This window comes from Hyla sarda, chromosome 4 (genome assembly GCF_029499605.1).
Source record: "Hyla sarda isolate aHylSar1 chromosome 4, aHylSar1.hap1, whole genome shotgun sequence".
NCBI lineage: Eukaryota > Metazoa > Chordata > Amphibia > Anura > Hylidae > Hyla > Hyla sarda.
Genome location: NC_079192.1, coordinates 284,022,739 through 284,047,272, shown reverse-complemented (window position 1 = coordinate 284,047,272; position 24,534 = coordinate 284,022,739). Strand labels below are relative to the sequence as shown.

The window sequence follows — 24,534 nt, the reverse complement described above, 5'->3', positions numbered from 1 at the left end:
GACCATAACTGTACAACTGTGAGTGTTACTTATATTTGACCACAGTTTATTAAGATCATTGCTGAAATTCTGAAAATTCTAAAATAATTTATAAAAGGGGTTCATGCACCTACCTCCGTGGAAAAACAAAGCAGTTTTCTTAATTCCTCCATATTCACTACAGGGAATAATTATTTGACTGTCTGAAAGCAATTTTTCCATTTGGCCAGCTTAGCTTGAGTGGGGAAACCCTACAAACTCTTTAAGGAACTGGAATAAAATATACTGCACATTTCCTTGTGTTAATCTCACCAAAAACATTTGATAAAGCTACAAAATAATCTCTACTGCATTCATATCAGCATGCCATGTAAACTCAGACAAGGAAGTAAGCAAGGAGCTAAACAGAAACACTGGGAGCAGAAAATGTACTCTATTATCTAGTATGACTATATATGTGGAAAATAGTATGATAATGAAACTTTTTTTTATAAGATAGAGTAGAACTATTTCTGAGCATTATAGTGCTAGTACGTGGCATTTCCCCTGGTTATCCCCTTGCAGGCTCATTCTCTGTGTCAGCTTTCCCTCAGCTCTGCTGCAAAGTGGATACAGACTAGACCATATTAGGCTGCATTCACAGCACGATTGCAGCCTACGGTTGCCGGATCCGGATGGGGAGGGGAAAACCGGGCGCTCCCATACCCCAGCAGGACCGGCGCTGAAATCCATTTACTTTAATGAGCTGACCGGAGTCAAACAGTGACTCCGGTTGGCTCATTTCTGCCCCGTATCCGGTTTTGTGACCAGACCTAAAACCGTGGTATACTCCTTCATCCAAAACTCCCTCAAACGATTCTCCCTCAGACCTCAGACGAAACTTCCTGCCATATAGCAGAGCTGAAACTGTGCAACTGCACAACATGTGCTGCAGAGCCTTTATTACAGAGCCAACACTGAACAGCATGTATAGCTGAGCCGGTATAGCAGAGCTGACACTGTACAGCATGTACTACAAAGCTCTGCTGTACATGGTCTGTTATACATGCAGTGCAGTGTTGGCTCTGCTATACAGGCTCAGCAATACATGCTGTTCAGTCTTGGCTCTGCTATACAGTCTCAGCTATACATGCTGTTCAGTCTTGGCTCTGCTATACAGGCTCTGTAGTACATGTTGTGCAGTTGGCTCTGCTACACGGGCTCTGCTATACGGGTTGTGCAATACATGTTATTCAGTGTCAGCTCTGCTATACCGGTTATGCTATACATGTTATTCAGTGTTGGCTCTGCTATACGGTTTCTGCTATACATGTTATTCAATGTCAGCTCTGCTATACCGGTTGTGTTCTACATGTTATTCAGAGTCAGCTGTACTATACCGGTTGCGCTATACATGTTATTCAGTGTTGGCTCTGCTATACGGTTTCTGCTATACATGTTATTCAGTGTCGGCCCTGCTGTATAGACTCTGTAGAACATGTAGTGTCTGTAGTACATGTGCAATTTCACAGTTTCTATGCTGTGCAGGGTTGGCTCTGCTATAAGGAAGGAAGTTTCGTCTGAGGGAGAATTGTCTGAGGGATGAGGGAGTTTTGGATGATGGAGGAGGGAGGAAGGAGTTGTGGCTGATGACTGACAGAGATTGGTGTGAGGGAGGAGGTGGGACAGTGTTTCGCCTGATTGGGGAATGGAGTTGCGGCTGAAGACTGACAATGTCCAAAAATGGACACCGTAGGGGTCCAATCACTGGGGCCCTCATGATCCCTGGAAATATATGTGACATGTCAAAACTTTATTTAAATGACTGTAATGCTTTAATGTCATAGTCACTGACGCTGGGAACAAAGGCATCCTGGAACCTGAAAATGATAGACCCCTTAGGCCCTTATTGGTTTAACACTCTATTTAAGCTAATGGATACACAGCCTTTTCAGATGCAGAGCTCAGAAGTCATCACCTTTGATCTCACTGCTTACTGAGCATTGGACCCTTTTGTTCAGAGTATTAGCTTTTTTGACCCTCACTACATTCTACCGACATTCCTATTTCACATACCAGAAGATTCTAAACGGAGGAAAAAAGAGGTTTTACAAGATCAAAATATTGATGCCCTAAACTTAGAATAGGCCATTAACCCCTTAAGGACTCAGCCCATTTTGGCCTTAAGGACTCAGACAATTTAATTTTTACGTTTTCATTTTTTCCTCCTCGCCTTCTAAAAATCATAACTCTTTTATATTTTCATCCACAGACTAGTATGAGGGCTTGTTTTTTGCGCGACCAGTTGTCCTTTGTAATGACATCACTCATTATATCATAAAATGTATGGCGCAACCAAAAAACACTATTTTTTGGGGGGAAATTAAAACGAAAAACGCAATTTTGCTAATTTTGGAAGGTTTTGTTTGCCGTACAATTTCTGGTAAAAATGACATGTGTTCTTTATTCTGAGGGTCAATACGATTAAAATGATACCCATTATTACGTACTTTTATATTATTGTTGCGCTTAAAAAAAATCACAAACTTTTTAACCAAATTAGTACGTTTATAATCCCTGTCACGATGCCGGCTGGCAGGAGGTGGATCCTCTGTGCCAGAGAGGGATTGGCGTGGACCGTGCTAGTGGACCGGTTCTAAGTCACTACTGGTGTTCACCAGAGCCCGCCGCAAAGCGGGATGGTCTTGCTGCGGCGGTAGTGACCAGGTCGTATCCACTAGCAACGGCTCAACCTCTCTGACTGCTGAAGATAGGCACGGTACAAGGGAGTAGACAGAAGCAAGGTCGGACGTAGCAGAAGGTCGGGGCAGGCAGCAAGGATCGTAGTCAATAAGGTAATAGCAGGAGGTCAAGTACACAGTATGGACAAACACAGTAACGCTTTCACTAGGCTCTAAGGCAACAAGATCCGGCAGGGGAGTGCAGGGGGCAGAGATCAGATATAGTCTGGGAGCAGGTGGAAGCCAATTAAGCTAATTGGGCCAGGCACCAATCATTGGTACACTGGCCCTTTAAGTCTCAGGGAGCTGGCGCGCGCGCGCCCTAGAGAGCGGAGCCGCGCGCCAGCACATGACAGCAGGGGACGGGATCGGGTAAGTGACCTGGGATGCGATTCGCGAGCGGGCGCGTCCCGCTGTGCGAATCGCATCCCCGACGGCCATGACAGTGCAGCGCTCCCGGTCAGCGGGACCGACCGGGGCGCTGCGGAGAGAGAGACGCCGTAAGCGCTCCGGGGAGGAGCGGGGACCCGGAGCGCTAGGCGTAACAGTACCCCCCCCCTTAGGTCTCCCCTTCTCTTTGTCAGGTAACTGCCTCCCCTGGGATGAGGACACCGGGAAAGAATGGAGGGATTCCTCAACGGCAGGCAGTACAGCAGGAGTGGGAATGGGGAGGGAGGGCAGAGGGCGAGGCCTGGCACGGGGCAGTGTGACACCAGGACGGGGGCCATGAGGAGGCACCGAGGCTTGCCTGACTGGACTGGGAGGGGGGGAGAGGCACTTCTTATGGCAGGCAGAGTCCATAAAGACCTTAGGGAGACCGGATACAGGGGGAACCACAGGGTCACGGCAGGGAGTACTGGGAACCGGTTTAAGGCAGTCCTTGAAACAAGAGGTACCCCAGCTCTTGATCTCCCCTGTGGACCAATCCAGGGTTGGGGAATGGTGTTGAAGCCAGGGTAGTCCAAGGAGAATTTCGGAAGTGCAATTGGAGAGGACCAAAAACTCAATTTTTTCGTGATGAGGTCCGATGCACATTAGGAGGGGCTCCGTGCGGTAACGCACGGTGCAATCCAACCTGACTCCGTTGACCGCGGAAATGTAGAGTGGCTTGACGAGACGGGTCACCGGGATGCGGAATTTATTCACCAAGGACTCCCGAATAAAATTCCCAGAGGCACCAGAGTCCAGGCAGGCCACGGCTGAGAGGGAGGAGTTGGCTGAAGGAGAAATCCGCACGGGCACCGTGAGACGTGGAGAAGCCGACTTTGAATCAAGAGACGCCACACCCACGAGAGCTGGGTGCGAGCGTGCGTTTCCCAGACGTGGAGGACGGATAGGGCAATCCACCAAGAAATGTTCGGTACTGGCACAGTACAGACAAAGATTTTCTTCTCTACGGCGATTCCTCTCCTCCTGGGTCAGGCGAGACCGATCCACTTGCATGGCCTCCTCGGCGGGAGGCCTAGGCGTAGATTGCAACGGAGACTGTGTGAGAGGTGCCCAGAGATCTAAGTCTTTTTCCTGGCGGAGCTCTTAATGTCTCTCAGAAAAACGCATGTCAATGCGAGTGGCTAGATGAATGAGTTCATGCAGGTTAGCAGGAATTTCTCGTGCGGCCAGAACATCTTTAATGTTGCTGGATAGGCCTTTTTTAAAGGTCGCGCAGAGGGCCTCATTATTCCAGGATAGTTCAGAAGCAAGAGTACGGAATTGTATGGCGTACTCGCCAACGGAAGAATTACCCTGGACCAGGTTCAGCAGGGCAGTTTCAGCAGAAGAGGCTCGGGCAGGTTCCTCAAAGACACTTCGAATTTCCGAGAAGAAGGAGTGTACAGAGGCAGTGACGGGGTCATCGCGGTCCCAGAGCGGTGTGGCCCATGACAGGGCTTTTCCAGACAGAAGGCTGACTACGAAAGCCACCTTAGACCTTTCAGTAGGAAACTGGTCCGACATCATCTCCAAGTGCAGGGAACATTGCGAAAGAAAGCCACGGCAAAACTTAGAGTCCCCATCAAATTTGTCCGGCAGGGACAAGCGGAGGCTAGGAGTGGCCACTCGCTGCGGAAGGGGTGCAGGAGCTGGCGGAGGAGATGGTTGCTGCTGTAGCAGAGGCAGAAGTTGCGACTGAAGTTGCTGCACCATGGTGGACACTTCCGACAGCTGGTGGGTTAGATGGGCGATCTGTCGGGATAGATGGGTGACCACCGTGGTGAGATCAGAGATAGAAGGCAGGGGAACCTCAGCGGGATCCATGGCCGGATCTACTGTCACGATGCCGGCTGGCAGGAGGTGGATCCTCTGTGCCAGAGAGGGATTGGCGTGGACCGTGCTAGTGGACCGGTTCTAAGTCACTACTGGTGTTCACCAGAGCCCGCCGCAAAGCGGGATGGTCTTGCTGCGGCGGTAGTGACCAGGTCGTATCCACTAGCAACGGCTCAACCTCTCTGACTGCTGAAGATAGGCACGGTACAAGGGAGTAGACAGAAGCAAGGTCGGACGTAGCAGAAGGTCGGGGCAGGCAGCAAGGATCGTAGTCAATAAGGTAATAGCAGGAGGTCAAGTACACAGTATGGACAAACACAGTAACGCTTTCACTAGGCTCTAAGGCAACAAGATCCGGCAGGGGAGTGCAGGGGCAGAGATCAGATATAGTCTGGGAGCAGGTGGAAGCCAATTAAGCTAATTGGGCCAGGCACCAATCATTGGTGCACTGGCCCTTTAAGTCTCAGGGAGCTGGCGCGCGCGCGCCCTAGAGAGCGGAGCCGCGCGCCAGCACATCACAGCAGGGGACGGGAACGGGTAAGTGACCTGGGATGCGATTCGCGAGCGGGCGCGTCCCGCTGTGCGAATCGCATCCCCGACGGCCATGACAGTGCAGCGCTCCCGGTCAGCAGGACCGACCGGGGCGCTGTGGAGAGAGAGACGCCGTAAGCGCTCCGGGGAAGAGCGGGGACCCGGAGCGCTAGGCGTAACAATCCCTTTATTTTGATGACCTATAACTTTTTTATTTTTCCGTATAAGCGGCGGTATGGGGGCTCATTTTTTGCGCCATGATCTGTACTTTTTTTTGATACCACATTTGCATATAAAAAACTTTTAATACATTTTTTATAATTTTTTTTTAATAAAATGTATTAAAAAAGTAGGAATTTTGTACTTTTTAAATTTTTTTTCGTTCACGCCGTTCACCGTACGGGATCATTAACATTTTATTTTAATAGTTCGGACATTTACACACGCGGCGATACCAAATATGTCTATAAAAAATGTTTTTTTACGCTTTTTGGGGGTAAAATAGGAAAAAACGGACGTTTTACTTTTTTATTGGGGGAGGGGATTTTTCACTTTTTTTTTACTTTTACTTTTACATTTTTTTACATTTTTTTTTACACTTGAATAGTCCCCATAGGGGACTATTCATAGCAATACCATGATTGCTAATACTGATCTGTTCTATGTATAGGGCATAGAACAGATCAGTATTATCGGTCATCTCCTGCTCTGGTCTGCTCGATCACAGACCAGAGCAGGAGACGCCGGGAGCCGCACGGAGGAAGGAGAGGGGACCTCCGTGCGGCGTTATGAATGATCGGATCCCCGCAGCAGCGCTGCGGGCGATCCGATCGTTCATTTTAATCGCGAACTGCCGCAGATGCCGGGATCTGTATTGATCCCGACACCTGAGGGGTTAATGGCGGACGCCCGCGAGATCGCGGGCGTCGGCCATTGCCGGCGGGTCCCTGGCTGCGATCAGCAGCCGGGATCAGCCGCGCATGACACGGGCATCGCTCCGATGCCCGCGGTTATGCTTAGGACGTAAATGTACGTCCTGGTGCGTTAAGTACCACCTCACCAGGACGTACATTTACGTCCTGCGTCCTTAAGGGGTTAATATAAGATCATCTTTCAACTCATGGTACCCCTACCAATCAGCTGACTAAAGAGTCTGTGGCACAGACTTAGAAGTAACTGTGTGGGGTATATGCCACCTTCTCCAATTCATAAATAGACTTTTCTTCCTCCAGGGCAGTAATTTCATTTGTTAAACAAAGCATGTACCTAAATATCATGGTGAAGGCAGAGTAGCTTGTCTTCTCCAGCACCCAAAGCATATGCCCCTTTTGTCTCCCCTTGCTACAAACCTTCTGACTCAATCCTATGATTTTTCTTATACCATTATTTCACACTTCTGTTAAAAGTTGTAAAGGTAACACAAACATAAATACTTACAAGACAGCTTGAAAATCCAATCCCACCCATTTTAGGGCTAACGTAGTTCCAGACCCCTATGCTTCCTCTACGTATCCTTTGCCCCACAGAAAGCTCCAGGAAGAAAAGTGGAATTCCAATAACAAGTAGCAGTATAAAATATGGCACCAGATATGCACCTAGAAAGAAAATAAAAAAAAACATTTTAGGTGACATTTTGTCTCTGCTTTAAAGTGTACTTGTCACCTCAAAAGATTCTTTTAAAAACCTGCTTTGTTTTGTTAGATTAACTCTTCAGAGTGCTGCCGGTATTGAGCTTCAGAGCGCCCCTCCCAATTTTAGAGGGTGGGACCAGACAGCACACACAGTTACTTTCTCCCTTAGTTGACTGGCAAGCAACACAGCATTTACCTCTCTATGCCATGACATAGTGCTGACAAAAGTACACTTGACTAAGCAGGCTGGCACTGTAATACAGGAATATTTTACAGTACACTACTATAGATGGCACGTGGAGGGAGACTTGGCTTTGCAAGGTGCTATGTGAGCATACATTTAAGAAAAAAACAGCAGCCGCAGTACAGGAAGAAAAGAATTACACTAAGCACTGGATTTCTGCTACTATAGCTGAGATGAGAGGAAAGCCTTGATTTACCTTTCCTTTCAGGAAGGACTTTCATACTTTTTGAGGAGGCAGACAGGTTCACAACTTGCAGGTACACGTGCCAAGCTGTCTCCTGCCCATAGCACAGTATAAGCCCTACCCTAACTTCCTGGGTTCAGCCAACAACAGCTGATTGCAGAGAAGTAAGACCAGTGCTCCAGTGAAAAACTTTTTTTTTTAAATCAACTAGTGCCAGAAAGTTAAACAGATTTGTAAATTACTTCTATTAAAAAATCTTAATCCTTCCAGTACTTATTAGCTGCTGAATACTACAGCGGAAATTCTTTTCTTTTTGAAACACAGAGCTGTCTGCTGACATCATGAGCACAGTGCTCTCTGCTGACATTTCTGTCCATTTTAGGAACTGTCCAGAGCAGCATATGTTTTCTCCTACTCTGGACAGTTCCTAAAATGGATAGAGACGTCAGCAGAGAGCACTGTGCTCATGATGTCAGCAGACAGCTCTGTGTTTCAAACGGAAAATAATTTCCACTGTAGTATTCAGCAGCTAAGTACAGGAAGGATTAAGATTTTTTAATAGAAGTAATTTACAAATCTGTTTAACTTTCTGGCACCAGTTGATAAAAAAAATAAATAATTCACCGGAGTACCCCTTTAAGTCCTGCAGGAACACGTGGGAACTGAGTTTCTGCACTTTTTCCACAGGAGAAACACCATTTCCATTAGCAGGACCAGCCCTTGAGTGAAAATCTTGACCCCTGAGTAAAATACCTACTGGCCAAGCTGTTTTTCTGGGAGGAGTCATTTTTGGTAAATAAAGGGATTTACAAATATGTTACAGATTACATTTTTTATTGACTCACTTCACTGTCGGTACATGAAAAACTTACCTAAAAATATGTTGCTTGCACATCACTTTTAAAGGCAGTGTATTATGGCTCTGGACAACATAGAAATCTACACAAAGCACTTAACACCGTCAGCCCTAAAAAACATTTTCCTACCATATAAGTTTTCCCCACCCATATCTCAGCCTTCTATGATATGGGACTAATCATATAACTATTTAATGTGTATTATGCATACACTTATTGTAGATCTTAAAAGTAACAGGCTGAAATGCCTACAGAACAACTAACTAATACTAAATTGTGTCTCGCCTTCTGGAAGATTAGTTCTCTATTTTTTTTTTATTTTTTTTTTAAAGAAAATAACTAGCTATACAAAAAGTTGGAACTAAGAGTCATAGCAAGCATGATTTACTATTGAACAAAGTTGGGAACTCAAAGGAACAGGTAGGTGCACTTTTATCTAAAAACTGATTATTCTTGTCATTTGGAGAATATAATTGGCAAAGCAGTGTTTTACTGTGTTTTATGTTGTATTCTGTTCTTTTTAATCGTCAACAACCAGCGATAAGTTGTGCTATTCAAACATATCTAATGTGAACAATATAGATACAGTATTTATTTCTTACCTCCTCCATTTTTCTGGCATAAGTATGGGAATCTCCATACATTTCCCAAACCAACAGAAAAGCCAACTTGTGCGAGAATATACTGTAGCTTGCTATTCCAGGCTGGTCGTTCATCATCAATATCAGATCCATCCTCGATATCTCTGTCTTTGTCCAACTCATCCTGGACCATCAGCTCACTCTTCTTAAAGCTGTCCTCACATGAGTCTTCATTGGACAGCAGGTCCTTAACCGAGTCCACAACATCGTCATCCAGCTCTCTTTTAGCTACCTTACTGTTCTTAGGCATCTGAATTTATGATACAGTTTCAATAGTAGATTAAGATGGCTGAAAGATGACTGTCCTTAAGTGTTTGTTCTTGTCAAAAAAGGCTGTGAAAAAACCTTTTAGTGATAGTTTATATTTCAGATGTTTCAGGAGGCAACCTTCTTTAAAGATCCATAGTGGTATCTATAAAATAAATAGTGTGCATACATTTTTAATTCCTGGAAACACCCTTAGAATATAATGTTTGAACATATGAAGGCAATCTGGTTACTATAACACCTGCTTCATTGTTTTGTTTTCTAAAGAAATCCGTAAAATGTACAGTACAGAAAATTTATTAAGTGCTGGGGAAAAGCCATGGGATTAAAATGACTCTAATATTAGTTAGGAGGGATTATTTTACATTCACAACTCATTATGTGAGGCATAATGGCTTTATTCAATGTGCCCCCTTTACCAAAGAACATTGCTAGTACCAGAATATGCAGAATTCTTCTCACAGTATGAAGGTTACCATACAGAAATTTCCCAGATTATAGCTGACCTTATTATTTAGAGTTTGTAGAGATTGGATCCATTTAATGATGGGTACACAGTACAATTGTTTAACACATTCCACATACACATCAGCAACCTGTTGAAATGGGACAATACTTGTCTGGCAAGTATATTTGTGTACTGGCAGGGGCCCTAGTTATATTAATGTAGTCAAAAAGTGACTACGTTAAGGAAATGTCCTAAAAGTCTACATGTATTTTATGGGACTCCTGGCATCAGACAAGGAAGGGCTAGGTGGTGGTGAAAAGGAGTGCAAGTCTGTGGCACTTGATAAGCTTGGCTCCATATCCTTGACACTTGGCTGAGAAATATAAAGGATAGGTGGATATCTGATCACAGGCAGTTCGACTGCTAGGACCCCCTGTGATCTCAGGGCCAGCGCAGCGATGTTCTGAACATGGAGGCTTTGTGCTTTCTTGTTCGTGATGTCAGGCCACACCCCTCCATCCATGTATATGGGAGGGGCATGATGGCTAGTACATAGCCATCATGACTCCGCCTATAGACATGAATGGAGGGGGCGTAATGGCTGTCATCCATCACGAAGCAGACTTCGCTCCATTCACCAGGTGACTAGGGTGCCGCATCGGAGATCGGGGTCCCAGCGATGACCCCCAGCGATCAGACATCGATTGGATAGGGGATAACATGTCTAGGGGCGGAGTGCCCATTTAATAAGCAAAGCCAAAAAACTTCACTAGAAGGAAAAGTGGCCCATTGGTAGACAGGTGTTTCCAGGTTCTTGCCCCTCATCAGTAGAGAGCAGGCTGCTGGCTCTCCTGCAGAGACACCTGTGCTGTGGGAATGAAGTGATAATGTTTCCCAGAATTCCCATTGGAGCATATAATCAAAAACAAAAAATTTTGTATTCATATAGCTAACACAGTGATAAAGGGATTCATACTTTTAAGAATCTACAAGGATCCTGGGTTGGGAAATATTGTGAAATTCCATCTACACCATCTAAAAATTATATTCTCCAAAAAATGTAATTAAAATGAAGCTATTTTGTTTAACCTACTGAACATACTTTAGCATAACATAGGCAGCAAATGGAAGACAGTATAAGTGCAGGATCAGGCTATACACAGCGCATAGTCTAAACGGTATCAATTTTTAAAATACATTTGCAAAGTTGATTCTCTTTTTAATTTTTAAATGCATGGGGACGATTAAAGAAATGACTAGGAAGGTGGATATAGCAATATAGCATTTAATGTTTTTTTTTATTAGGGACATATCAATTCAGAAATAATTCCCCCCTTCACCTCTTAAAAGTGTCAGGCTGTGGGACTCAGAAACACATCATAAAGGGAGGATATATAAAGAAAAGACTGAGATTTGCCTGGCTTTGTAATAGTTAAACGCAGTTAAAAACCTGGACATGTGAACACAGCCTAAGATCGGGTTTACGCAGCCGAAAATGTGCGAAATGTCCGCCCGGAAAATATTTTGGGGGAGATTTATCAAAACCTGTGAAGAGGAAGAGTGGTGCAGTTGCCCATGGTAACTAATCAGATTGCTTATTTCATTTTTTATAGGTCACTTTAAAAACAAAAGAAGCGATCTGATTGGTTTCCATGGGCAACTGCACCACTCTTCCTCTTCCCAGGTTTTTATTAATCTCCCCCTCTAAACATTTAAATGATCTGGCAGGCGCTAGGACCGCTTGTAAATGTGCTGTCTCACAGACGGCAATGCATTTCTCAACAGAATCCGCAGAAAGAATAGACAGGCGGTGCATTTCCAAGCGGTCCTAGCACCTGTCGGATCATTCACATGTGTTTTCCGGGTGGACATTTTGCACATTTTCGGCCATGTGAAACTCTGCCATGTGCACAGTGCAGCATGGAATTTTGGGGAATTCCACATTGACATTAAGCCGTGTAAACATAGCCTAATGATTAAACCAGAGTAAGAAGAGGTATATAAAGATCAAGCTGAACTATGTATGTGGCATATTGTGCATTGTTATATACTTGTAGCATTTTGTGGCATATTGTGCATTGTTATATACTTGTTGAATCATCAGTAACTGTAAGGCTGGGTTCACATATATCAGGCGTCTGGCATAGTTTCCCTCTGGCGTGCACCGGAGGGAAACTGATGTTAGAACTGATCCCATTCGTTGGAATGGGACAGTTCACAATCATCCAGCATCTCAATTTTGACGCCGGATGGTTGGACATGCCCTGGACAGCACTGGACAGGGGAACCCAGCTTGCTGCCATTCAGAAACAATGGACGCCGGATGCCATACAACTGATGACAATACAGTATGTGAACCTAGCCTAACAACATGTATGAGTTGAAGGAGAGTTGTACTATGTTTTGTAGTCTCCAACATATGTTGAACTATTGATGAGTACAACACGCCCTAGTACAGTGTTTTCAAACCAGTGTGCCTCCAGCTGTTGCAAAACTACAATACCCAGCATGCCCGGACAGCCTTTGGCACACTGGTTGGAAAACACTGCCCTTGAGAATGACTTTTCTCACCTGGCTATATTCGAAATGCTATGTGGTTGCCTAGTACAGGAATTGCCCTCCTGTACACTTATCAGTCCTGTGTGGCGGATTCTCTGTCAGTGTCCCCTGGGTCCCCATCCCTTTTATGGACTGTCAAGTGTTAAATATACAATATTTTCTTATGTTATATGCTGGTTAGTCTTTTGAGGCATGTGTGCCTTTAAATATTGTTGCTAAGCCTGTGTAACCAAGGAAGGTGCCAGTGACCAGGGGACTTGTTGATGACCTATGGGACCCCTCCAAATTGCTCCCATATATAGCAGGGAGGAGCAAGTTCTAGTCAGATGAGTCTGAGGTACAGTGAAGTGAAGACCTGAGAGTGTCTGATGTTCCTGAGGGAGACCAAGGCCTAGTCACGCAGCCACGCAGCCACTATCCGTGGAACCCCCTTCAGGTGAAAGTCAAATCCTGGTAAGCCTAAATACAGGGGAGAAGTCTAGTCAGCATAGTCAAGTATGTATAGTATGGGTCATTATGGGACTGCATAATTGAGTCCAAGTCCACTACAAGTCCCAGTGAGCTCACAAGTCTCCTAAAGTCCACTGGTCACCTCCTTGGGCCTAAACTGAGCTGTAAAGACTTTAACATCTGACTGCCTCAGTAAAGCTGCCGTTGTTCCGTAACCTTGCATCAGAGTGATTATTTGCCCCGCGCCTGTCTCAGGAACCAGCAGCCATACCTTGGGTGGTGTAGAGGATAACCCCGCCCTGGCGTAACAAATACCAAGGGTTAATAACATCTGCCCTAAGGGTTAAAACATCTGCCCTCCATCGCACCCCTCACCACAACTATTTTTGCCAATACATTATTTCAGGCATTATTCCATGACCAATAGTACTAATGGTGGCTAGGGTGGTTTATGTAGCCCTGAAATGTGATGTAAGTGGTGATTTAGTGAAGTATCTCTTTAGGCTATGTTCACATGGCAGAATTTCTGCACGGAATTCTGCATGGAATTGTGCATGAAAATTCTGCATACATTTATAGCCAATACACTTTAATGGGATTCCACTGTCCCATTCACACAGCAGAATTTCTGCTACAGAATTTCCGCTGCAGGAATTCCATGGAAGTGAATTGGCTACAACTTCATGCAGAATTTTGATGCACAATTCCGAGCAGAAATTCTGCAGTGTGAACATAGTCTTACTGTGTTACCTCTTTACACCATTCTCACAGATCTTTCCATTCACCTACTATCCTCATTCCACATTCAGGAGCTCAGTCCTTCACGGGAAATTAACCTGATATTTTTTAACCCAACGTTTCCCTTGACAGGAGAACAAATCTCATATCTTCTGCTTCAAAGGTGATTTAAAAGGAAATGTAATTTGGGAAGACAAATTATTCAGAATAATCATAAATATCTTACTCACATGACATACTCAAAGAAACTTCAAAGCTATCAATATAACTGTCTGAGAAGTCTGCCAAAAAACAAATAGCACCAGAGTTTCCATCATGTGACAGCAATTCTTGCAGGATTAAAGCAAAAATGGCTTAATTATTTTCTATAGTACGAAATAAATACATATAAACATACCAGAGAACCAGCACAGCAGACACTTACTGTAGGTTTGTAGAGGATATGTATGTACAAAGCAATGTGTATTTATTGAAGAAAACGTCCCCCAGACCTGTTATCTAGCTCGGTGATCTCCACCGTGGAGCTCCAGCTGTTGCAAAACTACCATCATGCCCAGAAAACCATTGGCTGGTTGATTGGTCCAACTCGTTCTTCTCTATACACAGATGCATGGCTTTGTCAATATCTCCACATTATAAACCATGAATTATTATGATCATATTACTGTACTCTAAAGTCTACTGTGTACTTTAGGCTTTAATGCAGCTTTCACAGTTTATGGACATGGCTGTCATGTAATGCCATTATTATTTTATTTATTAACATATTTCACAGCGCTGCACAGAGATCATCCACACCCATACTAGCCTCTATCCTCAGTGGGGGCTCACAATCGAATTTCCCTATCACATTTTTTTTGGAAAAGAAAACCTGGATAAAACTTATAAAAACCACCGGGAGAACATGCAAATACCATGCAGATGTTGTCCCAGGTGGATTTTTACCAGGACCTGGTGTTATTTCATAGTTTGAGGGCCTTAAAGAAAGTTCCTTATAGAAATTGATGTTTGTCATAAAATTGGTTGGTTCAGTTACTTATACAGTGGTCCCTCAAGTTACAATATTATTGGTTCCAGGACGACCATTGTATGTTGAAACTATTGTATCTTCAGACTATAACTCTATGGAAAACTGGTATTTGGTTCTAAAGCCCCAAAAAGTAATACAAAAAAAAATAGGAAAAAGTAAGGATTAAAGAAAAATAAGTAGATAACTACTACAGATAAAGTAATTACATATAAAAGTAAGAAGGAGCTGCTTGGAGCTGTAAATCACTGACAGGAGCTTCTTCAGGGTCCTGTACAGTAAACACAGTGTTCTAAAAAAGTAAAATAGAGCCGCCCAAACCTGGTGTCCAAAGGAGCACCTAACCCTTGCACAGGTAAAGAGTAGTACAGAACATGTAGTAATTCCCTGTACAGTATGGAGGCGCTACCACAGTCAGTGCATGCACTTCATACAGGGGTTTTTCCAGTAAAATGATTGGTCAGTTCTTCCAGCTGTAGACACGTTTTGTAGATCTGGACTGTCCAGTGTGTACTATTATAGTTTACCATTCTCATATTCTAGGGGCTGGGCTACAAATGATGACCTGCATCAATTCCACAGTGCCGGATCCCGGTTGAGCAGTGCTTCCTGCTTTTGTTTCACAACACAGGAAGTGCTCACTCAGCCAATCACTGGCTAAATGAAATCATATGGACAAGTGTTGTCATCCTGGGATTCTGACTTTCACATGATAGAGACCGTAAACATTTGTTCCCCCTTGTTTGTTAGTACTTGTTTTTACTTCATAAACTATAGGCCCTCGATCAAGAGGTAATTCACTGCAGAAGGGAAGGGGACACCACTATATTTGCTATAATTTCAAACAGTAACTGGCATAAATAACAAAATATAGCAAGTATATAGCAGCACCTTTATGTAGGAAATATCAGCCTGGAGTCGAGAAACTATCTCACACAGAATTGCCTAGATTGCATATAATTGTTGTCAACCTTTACTACAGATCATGAAAATGGTGAGCAATTTAAGCACAAATTGCCACAAGTTATAAACCTGAGGATCTTTATTACACTATTAAGCATTATTTAATAGACTGGACAAACTTGAATGTTGACAAAGTGAATGTATCACCTAGATATATTTTTTCAGTCAATGGAGAGAACCTGAATGGTACGGTCCTGTTTCGCACTAAACCTCTCATCATGCAGGTGAGAGTGTTACATAAGGAGAAGATAGAGTTCTTTGTGCTTCCTCATTGTACCTCTGAACTTCTTCTAGGACTTCCTTGGCTTCAGCGTCACTCTCCGCAACTTCACTGGAAAACTAGAGAGGTTTCTTGTTGGGGAACTTTCTGTCATGGACACTGTCTGGAGTCCACCCAGCCTAAGAAGGCCCCATCTTCTCCTATTAAGACCGGTCTACCTCTTCCTTATCAAAATTACTCTGATGTGTTCTGCGAGAAGGAGGCACAGACTCTTCCACCAAATCGTCCCTATGATTGCTCCATTGATCTCCAACCTGGCACTACCCCTCCCCGGGGAAGAATTTACCATCTGTCTTTACCTTAGACGCAAGCTACGGCTAAATATATCCAAGAAAACCTACAAAAGGGTTTCATCCGGAAGTCCACCTCTATAGCCAGGGCTGGATTCATCTTTGTAGGAAAAAAGGATGGATCTCTTCATCCCTGTATTGACTATGGGGGTTTAAACAAGATTATGATCAAAAATCGCTACCCTTTGCCTTTGATTTATGAACCTTTTGATAATTTACGGGCAACATAATCTTCTCTAAGTTGGATCTGAGGGGAGCATACAATCTTATTCGTATTCATGAAGGCGATGAATGGAAGACAGCCTTTAACACCAGAGACGGACATTTTGAGTATCTTGCCATGCCTTTTTGTCTCTGCAATGCTCCTGCAGTCTTCCAAGAATTTGTCAATGACATCTTCCGAGATCTGTTATACACCTGTGTAGTCATCTACCTGGATGATATTCTGATTTTCTCTCCCAATTTGGAGGCTCGTCGTCGGGTCCTTCAGCATCTCCGGGAGAATCACCGTCATGTCAAGCTTGAGAAATGCCTCTTTGAGAGAACATGTCTTCCATTTCTTGGATACATTGTCTCCCAACAAGGTCTACAGATGGATCCTGCCAAGCTTTCTACGGTTTTGGACTGGCCACGTCCTTCTGGTCTACAGGCTATTCAACGATTTTTGAGGTTTGCCAATCACTACCGTCATTCCCCACTTTTCTTTCTTGGTTGCCCCAATTGTAGCCCTCACCAAAAAGAACTGCAACCCAAAGAACTGGTCTCCTGAGACTGAGGAGGCCTTCTCTTGGTTAAAATCTGCCTTCGGTTCAGCCCCTGTTCTCTCAAGATCTGACCTGAAAAGCCGTTCTTTTTAACTCAGAACACCCCCAAGGGCAAGAATATGACCTGTGTTTTTTTTCTCCAAGACCTGCGGAGAGGAATTACTCTATTGGCGATTGGGAACTCCTCGCTATAAAACTTGCCTTAGAAGAATGGCATCATCTTTTGAAGAGTTCTACATATCCAGTCAGCATCTTTATGGATCACAAGAACCTTTTATATCTTCAGTCTGCGCAACGTCTGAATCCCCACCAGGCAAGATGGTTGCTTTTCTTCTCCAGGTTCAATTTCTTAATTCATTTCCATTTTGCTGACAAGAATATTAAAGCTGATGCACTCTCCAGGTCCTCTGATGCGATTGGTCAAGATTCCACTCCTTGTCACATTATTCCACCTGAATGTTTGGTTCCTGTAGCATCTACAGTCCACCAGCAAGCTCCATCTGGAAGATCCTTCGTACCACCTCTATTGAGACGCAGAGTGCTGAGTTGGGGTCATTCCTCCCTGGTAGCTGGCCATTCCGGTGTATGGAAGTCTTTTCAATTAATCTCTCGGCATTATTGGTGGCCCAGTTTCAAACGGCATGTCACAGACTTTGTCAGTTCCTGTGCCACCTGTGCTCGAGACAAAACTCTTCGGCAGAGACCTGCTGGCCTCTTACAGCCTCTTACTATTCCGGTCACTCCTTGGTTGCAAATCGCTATGGATTTTATCACTGATCTGCCCCTATCCTATAAAAATACGGTCATCTGGATGGTTGTCAATCGGTTTTCCAAGATGGCTCCTTTTATTCCATTGCTCAGTTTACCATCTGCTCTACAACTGGCCAAATACTTCCTTCAGCATTTTTCCCGTTTACATGGCCTTCCGTTCTGGCGAGCTTTATGCACTTGTCTAAAAATCAAGTAGGATTTCTCATCTTCCTATCACTCGCAATCCAAGTGGTCAAGTGGAGAGAGTAAATCAAGTTCTGGGAGAATTTCTTTGTCACTTTGTTTCGGCCCGACAGGACGACTGGGTCAATCTTTTACCATGGGCGGATTTTTCCTACAACCGTAGAGACTCTGAGGCAACGAAGTCTTCTCCATTTTTTGTTGTCTACGGCCTTCCTCCTCTACCTCTTCCAGTCCCCTCGGGTGTGCCAGCTGTTGATGAACTAGTTTGGGATTTCACGTCCATCTGGCAACAGACTCGACACTCTCTGCTTCAAGCCTCCTCCCGTATGAAATCTCAGTCGAATAAGAAGAGAAGACCTCTTCCATCCTTCTCTCACGATGATAACATCTGGCTATCCTCCAAATGTATCCGTTTCAAGATTCCCAGCTACAAGGTTTCCTGGGACCATTTGAGGTTTTACAAAAGAATAATCCGGCCTCCTATAAATTTCGTCTTCCTTCTTTCCAACGCATTCCGAATTCTTTCCATGTCTATGTAAAAGTCTGTTGTTTCCATTCCTGTTTCTGGTTTTTCTGATGTCTACGAGGTCAAAGAAATCTTAGCCTTGAAAACTGTAAGAGGGAGACATTATTTTTTGGTGGACTGGAAAGTTTTGGTCTAGAAGAGAAATCTTGGTTACCGGAGGAGAATATCTTGGATTGTGACCTACTTCGGAACTTTTTAAGACCCAAAAAGAGTGGGAGACCCAAGGGGGGGGTACTGTTAGGGATCTGGCCCTGGCAGCATTCTCTCATGCTGTTCTCTACTCCCGGCAGTGCCATGGTTCATATTGCGGGACGCGCCCGCATGCGAACCTCGGACTGCCGCTCACCTTCTGCTCCGTCCTCTTCTCTCCCCACTGGTCCTTGTCCTTGCATTGCGGGATGCGCTCGCCTGTGAGCCCCGCTCTGTCCTCCTCCTCCTGCCCGTCTCTTCTTCATTTAAGGGGCCAGTGCATCAATAATTGGTGCGTGTCTTAAACCAAACCTATTTAGGTCCGGCACTTCCTATTGTTCCCTGCCAGATCTTTGTGCCCTGGTTGCCAAGAGAAAGCGTATATTTGTGTCTTGCCTTTCCATGTATCTGATCCCTTGCTATGTTTACTGACCTTGCTCCTGTGCCGCCTGCCTTCTGACCTCTTGCTACCTTACCTGACCTTGCTTCATGGCCACCTGTCCTGACCTCCTGCCTGTCCTGACTACGCCTGTGCCTCATCCTTCCAGTGCCATGATATACCTCGGCTGCCTGTGGGTACGAGTCGTATCAGAGTTAGAGACCTGGGTGTCACCTGCCGCAGCAAGTCCATCCGGCTCTGGTGCAAACCAGCGGCACCTTAGACTCCGCTCCTTGGTACGGCCCAAGCCATCTTCCTCACAGGTCAATGGATCCACCTAACCACAGCCGTTACACCGTCTTTTCTATCACCCAATTTTACAATTCACTGTAATTCTGTATTGATCAATTTAAAGCAGCCTTCTACTTTTTATCATGGTATTTTATTTGAATTTTTAATTATTTTTGTTTTCACACTATTTTAATTATGCTAGAATACATTTTGGATTTGTTTACTACCCTGAGAAACCGCTTTTTGTCCTCTGTATCATCACAGACAGAACAGGAAGTCTCAGCTTAGTTTTTGGCTTAAAACTTAGTTCACACAAGCATAAAAAATACAAGCATATTTTATTAAGTAATTTTTATTGTGCCCATTTTCAAATCATTCTCGTATTTTTCATGCTTTGTGAACCCAGCAGTAGTAGGGGAATTGAAAACTGCAAGCTTTTGAGATTATTTCATAATATAGATATTAACATGGGAAATTTGAAAAAAAAATCACATAAATGTTGCTTTTTAAAATATGGTAAAACCTTGACTTAAACAATAGGTCATTTTCTGATGCACATTACTTTTAAACCTGACAGATATCTCTAAGGATCTGTCAAAAAAAATTGCACTACATAAATATGACCCTAGAAAATTGCCAAGACTCTAAAACAGAGTTGCAGCAAAGTAGGCAAGACCTTACAGCAGTTTCACAGGACAGGGGTCACTCAGTATATGCTGCCTCACCCTAGTCGACCAAAGTTGAGGGAACATGATCAGCATCATATCAAGAGGTTGTCTTTGGGAAATAGACATATATGTGCTGTCAGCATTACTGCAGAGATTAAACGGGTGTCAGAGGTCAGCCTGTCAGTGCTCATACCATATGCCGCACAGTGCATCAAATCGGTCTACATGACTGTCCTCCCAGAAGGAAACCTCTTCTAAAGATGAACCACACAAAAGCCTGCAAACAGTTTGCTGAAGACAAGCAGATTAAGGACCTCAATTACTGGAACCATGTCCTGTGGTCTGATAAGACCAAGATAAATTCATTATTTGGTTCAGATGGTGTCAAACGTGTGTGGTGGAAACCAGGTGAGGAATAGAAAGACAAGTGTGTCTTGCCTACTGTCCTACAGATTGGTGGAAAGATTGTCATGGTCTGGAGCCAACAAGTACTGTGACATACTGAAGCAGATCATGTTCCCTTCCGTTCATAGACTGGGCAGCAGGGCAGTATTCCAACATGATAATGACCCCAAACACAAGATGACCACTGCCTTGCTAAAGAGGCTGAGGGTAAAGGTGATGGACTGACCAAGGATGTCTCCAGACCTAAATCCTATTAAGCATCTGTGGAGTATGCTCAAATGGAAGGTGGGGGAGTGCAAGGTCTCTAACATCCACCAGCAACGTGATGTCATCATGGAGGAGTGGGAGAGGACTCCAGTGACAACGTGTGAACCTATGGTAAACTCCATGCCCAAGAGGCTTATGGCTGTGCTAGAAAATGTTGATGGCCACACAAGATATTGACACTTTGGGATCAATTTGGACATTTCCACTTAGTGGTGTACTCACTTTTGTTGCTAAGGATTAGACATTAATGGCACAACATTAAAGGGGTATTCCAGGATTTTTTTTATTTTTATTTGACTATGCTACAGGGGCTGTAAAGTTAGTGTAGTTCATAATATAGTGTTTGTACCTGTGTGTGACAGTTTTCTCACAATTCTTCTGTGATTTTCACCCCAATATTTATTTTTTACCAGCATACAAAATGACTGTTGTCTCAGATTTTTCCCAGCTTGCAATGCGGCTGAGACCTGACTCACTAGTCAGCTGATGACAGAGAGCCTGTCCGCTTCAATGGGTGGAAGGATCGCTTGGTGGGAGAGAGATCAATCTGCAACTAATGCAACAGCTGTAGACACCCTAATTGAAAACCACAGTCTTTTGAATGGATGCAGCTCATTTAAGTTTCAATGGGTGGGGTGGCTGATGTGAGGGAGGGAGGAAAATAGAATTATGGGATTTGTAGTAAAAAAAGAAAACTGAAAGAGGAAATACCAGTTCACAAAAGCTATCCACAGTGTTATGGTAATGTCACAACATAGCCATTTAGCCCCAAGACCAGCACAGATCCTTCCTAAACATGTCCATTACTGTCTGCCAGGTACGTACTAAAATCACCTTATGGCGGATAACCTCTTTAAATCATGTTATACAGGCTGTGCACTCTTTACTATACATTGTAGCAGAGGGTCATTTCTTCAGTGATGTCACATGAAAATGATAAAATATTGACAAAAATCTGAGGGCTGTTCTTACTTATGGGAGATACTGTGTATGTATATATATATATATATATATATATATATATGCACTGGATGCAGTGTGTACACTAAAGTCATCCTCAGACAACTCCATGTGCACTTGTAATAATGTAAAGTCAGCACTTTCATAGAGCAATGATGCCCCATATCTTAGCTCTGAAACACAATGTGAAATGAAGGACCTAAACTTATTAAATCTAATTTTATTGTTAAAACACAGTCCCCTTTATATCCCCTTGGTATTTGTCCTTTGATTTGCCTGGACTGAAAGTAAGACCTCTAATTATAGCAAAGGTTTGTTGCAATAGAATGTCTCCATTGCATCATCAAGCGAATAGATTGTTGTCTGCAGCGAAAACGAGTTTGCTAGTCTTCTATAGCATCTAGATCAGTGGTCTCCAATGTATAGACTTCCAGATGTTGCAAAACTACAACTCCCAGCATGCCCGGACAGCCAACGGCTGTCCGGGCATGCTGGGAGTTGTAGCTTTGCAACATCTGGAGGTCAACAGTTTGGAGACCCCTGACCTAGAGCAACCTAAATAAAATGTGGGAAACATTTTTTATTCAGTAAAACATATTCAGTAATGTCGGTTGAAGGTGCAAATCCTCTATAAAACCCTAGTAACCAATCATCTTTCCGGTGAAAGTTATACAATGAAAGCGAATGTTTGCCTGGTTGCTATGGTTTTAAAGTAGATTTGCACATATTTGAAATGGAGCTAAATAACCTTAAGATGCAATTCTGTACTCCGTTAGGAGTTCACACGCACTTTGGCCGGCATTTATCATTGTAGGCGTAAGTGAAGCATTTATCATTGTAGGTGTAAGTGAAGCATTTTTCTACACCTTCTTTTTTTGTGTACTGGTAATGTGTAGGAGCACCACATTTATTAAAGGGTCACAGAGCATTTGATACATTTTGTGCAGGTCACATTTTCTAAAATTTCTCTCTTCACATACACCAAAAAGCTAAGCTAAGTCTGGGCTGGTGTAGTTTTAGAGACTTTTCAGTGGCTTTGCACCTTTTTTTGCACCTTTTCACAAAAAGGCGCAGTTCATAAAACCCTTCCATATCATGCCTATTGCCAAAATCAGCAGAAATGTGTAAACCAAAAGGTGCAAAAAAGGCGCAAATAAACCCTGCTTGCGCCTATTCCGCGCCTTTTCTAGACACAAAAAAACTGTCTAAAGACAATGATAAATGTCGGCCTTTGTATCTACTATACTTGCCTATAGGGATTGCTAGCACGGATTCAGTCATCTAAATGTAAGAGACCTATGCAACTTTGCTTATTAAATTAATTCTGATGTATAAAACAGTGCATTTTGTTAGATATTGAACTATGTCAGGATGGCTAAATGGGTGTTCTCAGCCTAAAATCCTCTTTTGAAAGCAAACGTTCCCACACTGGAGTACTCCTAGAGAGTTCATGTTTTAAAGATGACAAGGATACAATGAACTGGGGCGTTCCACTGAGATGAAAGTGGGCCTATCCTTGTCATTGAATAGAACAGCCATAAGAGTAATGGGAGGAGGCGGGCACTACTCTGTAAGCCATACGATCCACACAGCTTCAGTGCACCAGGCAGCAGCAGGGCAGGGTTTACTCTACCGTAGTTTACATGGAGGAAGGGGGGCAATGGAGGCTGCCCTTGAAAGGCAATGCACTACCACTGAGCATGGACAGCGTGCTGAGTTCACAACGTTCAAAACATTCTTACTTATCATAAACACAAAGCAATAATATTTACTAATGGCTATTATGTCCCTGTGGATGAGAGAGATGTCTACTAGAGACAGTACGAGAGCAGCCGCACCACCTTCATCCCTTCATCCGCCCTGTCAGCTTATACGATTAGGACGTGCATCGTCCTAATGAGATTTAGTAAGGCCATCAAAAGGGGTAATGACATCAAGATTTAACCACAATTCTGCTATTCGACCTTCACGAGCGCCCGAGGATGATGATATCGGTACCATATGATTCATTTACATTGTAAAGGTTTTTTTTCTTCCCATAAAGCCAATACAATAAACCTTAAATACAATAAATTCTTCGATACATCATTTACTAGACACGATCTCAATGTGCTCAATTCTGTCCTATAAAATCTGCGTAATACACCACCGGCTCTATATAGTGGTGCCGGCTCTATATAGTGTGCTAGGGTCTGTCTAGAAATAAAATCTCATCAGCATCAGACAGGCCTCCGGGGCTTTGTAAGGATCAGCTAGCAGCAGCATCCCTCCGTTGTATAAAATACAGTCATCTAAACGTTTCCACTAAACATCAAGAAAATAATGAAATGAAATTGATGCACCTTACCTCCCTAAGGAAAGAAGATGAGGATGATGGGTGATGTGATCAGAGAGCACGCCTGCTGTGTGTACACTGTGTGATGATGACGGATCTGCACATGTTCCATCAGAGCTGGGTTAAGAGGAGGAATGAGTGGGAGGAGACTATGAGTGTCTGAAAGAAATCCACCTCGTACAAGCTACAGCAGGCTGCATGCATCATCCTGGTCCCAGGGAGTGGTCCTTACACAGAGCATGAGAGTCATCTCAACTTACCCTAAATTATCTCTGGGGGCCCCAGCTAAGAACATATAATATTTCTCCAAATCCTAAGTAATGCCCAATATGTAATTATCCCATAGTAGGTAATATCACCATTCCATAAATAAGAGTTAAGCGCTTCGGTTTTGGTGTCTCCTGTTGTGTATTGTGTATGTTATGGTGCAGTTCAGTATGACTCAGAACATTCTCTTTTTAATATACAGTACAACAATGACATCAGCAGTTGTCTGAACAGAAACAAATTATATGCATCAAATCAAATGTGGAAAGTTTGAAAAAAAACGTAACATTTTTTTTTTTTTAAATCAATTTTCGCGCAAAAATTTCCTGATACAGTGATCCCTCAACTTACAATGGCCTCAACATACAATAGTTTCAACATACAATGGTCTTTTCTGGACTCAAAATACAATGCTATGGAATCTGCGAAACGTGTCAATGGCCGGAAGAACCGACCAA

At 43.6% G+C, this 24,534-nt stretch overlaps 1 protein-coding gene across 1 annotated transcript in view; it reads right to left on the bottom strand.

Annotated features, from left to right (window-relative positions):
• The window catches only part of SLC6A15 (solute carrier family 6 member 15), a 51,003-nt gene extending 27,063 nt beyond the window's left edge, over positions 1–23,940 (bottom strand). The window contains exons 1-3 of the mRNA XM_056574414.1: positions 23,822–23,940; positions 9,011–9,461; positions 6,930–7,087 (exon numbers count right to left, since the gene is read on the bottom strand). Coding sequence (XP_056430389.1) covers positions 6,930–7,087; positions 9,011–9,299 — 447 coding nt within the window. The 5' untranslated portion in view covers positions 9,300–9,461; positions 23,822–23,940. The remainder of the gene's footprint in view (positions 1–6,929; positions 7,088–9,010; positions 9,462–23,821) is intronic.
• Positions 23,941–24,534: the final 594 nt, after the last annotated feature.